Source organism: Anopheles cruzii, unplaced genomic scaffold (assembly GCF_943734635.1).
Source record: "Anopheles cruzii unplaced genomic scaffold, idAnoCruzAS_RS32_06 scaffold00570_ctg1, whole genome shotgun sequence".
Classification (NCBI taxonomy): Eukaryota; Metazoa; Arthropoda; class Insecta; order Diptera; family Culicidae; genus Anopheles; species Anopheles cruzii.
Genome location: NW_026454165.1, coordinates 2,936 through 5,376, shown reverse-complemented (window position 1 = coordinate 5,376; position 2,441 = coordinate 2,936). Strand labels below are relative to the sequence as shown.

The 2,441-nt window shown below is 50.5% G+C and overlaps 1 protein-coding gene across 1 annotated transcript; it reads right to left on the bottom strand.

Moving 5' to 3' along the window:
- Positions 1 to 487: 487 nt before the first annotated feature.
- LOC128276126 (ficolin-1-like) lies at positions 488 to 1,688 on the bottom strand. The gene has a single exon (XM_053014595.1). The coding sequence runs from the start codon at positions 1,686 to 1,688 to the stop codon at positions 489 to 491; it is 1,200 nt and encodes a 399-aa protein (XP_052870555.1). The 3' UTR covers position 488.
- Positions 1,689 to 2,441: the final 753 nt, after the last annotated feature.

Genomic DNA, 2,441 nt, shown 5'->3' with positions numbered 1-2,441 from the left:
CAAATTGATAGAGCGAGGAAGAGGAAGAGGTCATGGCCGGAGTTTGGAGTCTTAATTTCAGAAAAAAGAGGCAAAAATGATACACTTATCTATCTCAACCCTGCTTAGTAAAAATGTTAAAAATCGCTTTCTACCGATTTATGCTCACCAACGCAATGCACCTTCTGAGAACGTGCGTGAAAGTGAAACGGAAAGCTCACTCTTGACCTTCGTCAGAATGGTTGGCCAGCGTTTCGACCGGTGCAGAAATTTCTTGCTGATAATTTGATTTCGCGATTAATTTTTCTCTTGGATATGATTTTGCTAGCAATTCGCAATGTTGCAAGATTCTTAAGCACAAGAAACGCCCAACTAACCAGAGACACTGTCCCCGGCGAACATGTTCTGTGTCCCGCATGGATTTCTCGTGCCACCGGCTGTTTATCGGGCATCCGATGATAATCAAACGTTGTTCAAATTTCTCTGTTTATTCAACCTAATTGACCTAGCTAAGCCTCGCGGATCATCATCCGCGAGTAGCTCATTCCCTGGTGGTTACTTTTGAAGTGATACCACGCTACGGACTTCACGTCGATCGCGTTCATGTAGCGACCGTTCAGATTCGAGTGGTGACAGTTGTTGTACCACCACGCGCCCTCGCACGTTACGGCACAGTTCGTTGCGGCTCCATCATTATCACGATCGACGGTCGTAAACTTCATCGACTTGTGGTAGGTCAGCGAATCCCCACCAGTTCCACTGTACGCACCAACCTTCTTCAGGGTGTACTGTTCCGCTTCGCTACCGATTTCGAACTCCTTGTACCGCGCATACCGATATTCGCCGGCAAAGTCTTCCACCTCGATCAGTATCTGATAGGGTCGGGCCGCCGTGAGCCGATGCAATCGCTCCAGACCAATCCAAAACTCTCGATCGATGCTCCCGAAACCATCCCGATACTCGGTCCAGTTGCGGAAAAAATCCAACTGACCATCGAACCGATGCTGAATCACTAGCCAGCCGCCACCGAACTTGGTCTGCTCGCAATAGGCCGGGAACGGCTCATCGTCGATGTCGGTACGGATCAGGTACTTCCCGGACACTTTGGACGGTTCATCCTTACACGAACTGAACGGACCCTTGTGTTGCATGCCCTGCAGATCGAACAAGGAACGGGCGCCCGGAGCTAAGCCTCGTTTCGGGGCAAGACTAAAGAGGGCGTCGCGCATCACTTCGTGGTTGGCGCACGCCGTCTGTCGCGATAGGATCTTCCAGGACTGGCCCTGCAGAGCGGTCAGATTGCTACCGACTGCCTGGTCCAAACGACTGATCGCCCACAGCATGCTGGAGAACTTCTTCTCCAGGTGCGCCTGGTTATCGGCGATCGCCTCACTGTGCTCCTTCACCTCGAACGCCATCTCCAGCATCTTGTACTGCAGGTAGTCCAGCTTGGCCATCACCATCTCGAACGGGAACCCCGTGGAGCCGGCTTCATTCTCGGTGACAGGATCCGATTTTTCTGGAGTCTTTTCGTCGGTGGCCCTGGCGAGTGGGCCAAACAGCACCACCAAACAGCAGATCACTGAACAAACCGGGGAACCCATCGGTGCAACGGAGCGAACGATCGAGCTTAACCGCGACTCGGCACTTGAACCAACGATCGTGCTGAACTCCCACTTATATAGGTCCAAGCGCACCAGACTTAACATTTATCACACTCTCTTGGCGATTTGAGCGTCATATCGGGGATTTTTTTGCAGAAAAATAATTGAAAAATGGACCTCGTAGCGGTTGGCTGGGATTTTTGAACCATCTCTTGGAACTGGAGAACTTGGGAAGATCTTCGTCGGGGTTCCCCGACACTGGCTGAAAAGATTCCGCACTATGTTTCATCCAGACCTACATTCTAATGACCAGAAGCGAGATGACGCGTTTTGACTGCAGCTGCGATATCCGATGCCACTTCTCACGAGAAGGTCAAGCGGCTTCTCATAACCATTTGCCGTCAAACGGATAGAGCGAAAGAGAGCGAGAAAGAGAGAGTTCATAGCCGGAGTTTGAAGTCTTACATATCAGGAAAAAAGGGCAAAAATGAACGTAAACCAACACAAGGTTGGTGTATTGAGTTTTTTCACCGCTGTTTAGTAAAAATGTTATAAATCGCACTTCTTCCGATTTATGCTCACCAACGCAATGCACCTTCTGAGAACGCGTGCGTGAAAGTGAAACGGAGAGCTCACTCTTGACCTTCCAGTCCGATCGTGACTTTGGATGGCCAGCGTTTCGAGCGGTGCAGCGCAGAAATGCGGTAATGATGATAATTTGGTTTCAAGATAAGTTTCTCTCTAGGAGGGACCCTTTTATCGCCTTCGGGCTCTCGGTTTGTGTGTGTATAGCGATGTCGTTTGCGGCGTGGGTAGCTTAGAACCACGGTTGGACCTCCTCCAGTGGTCCCTCCATGC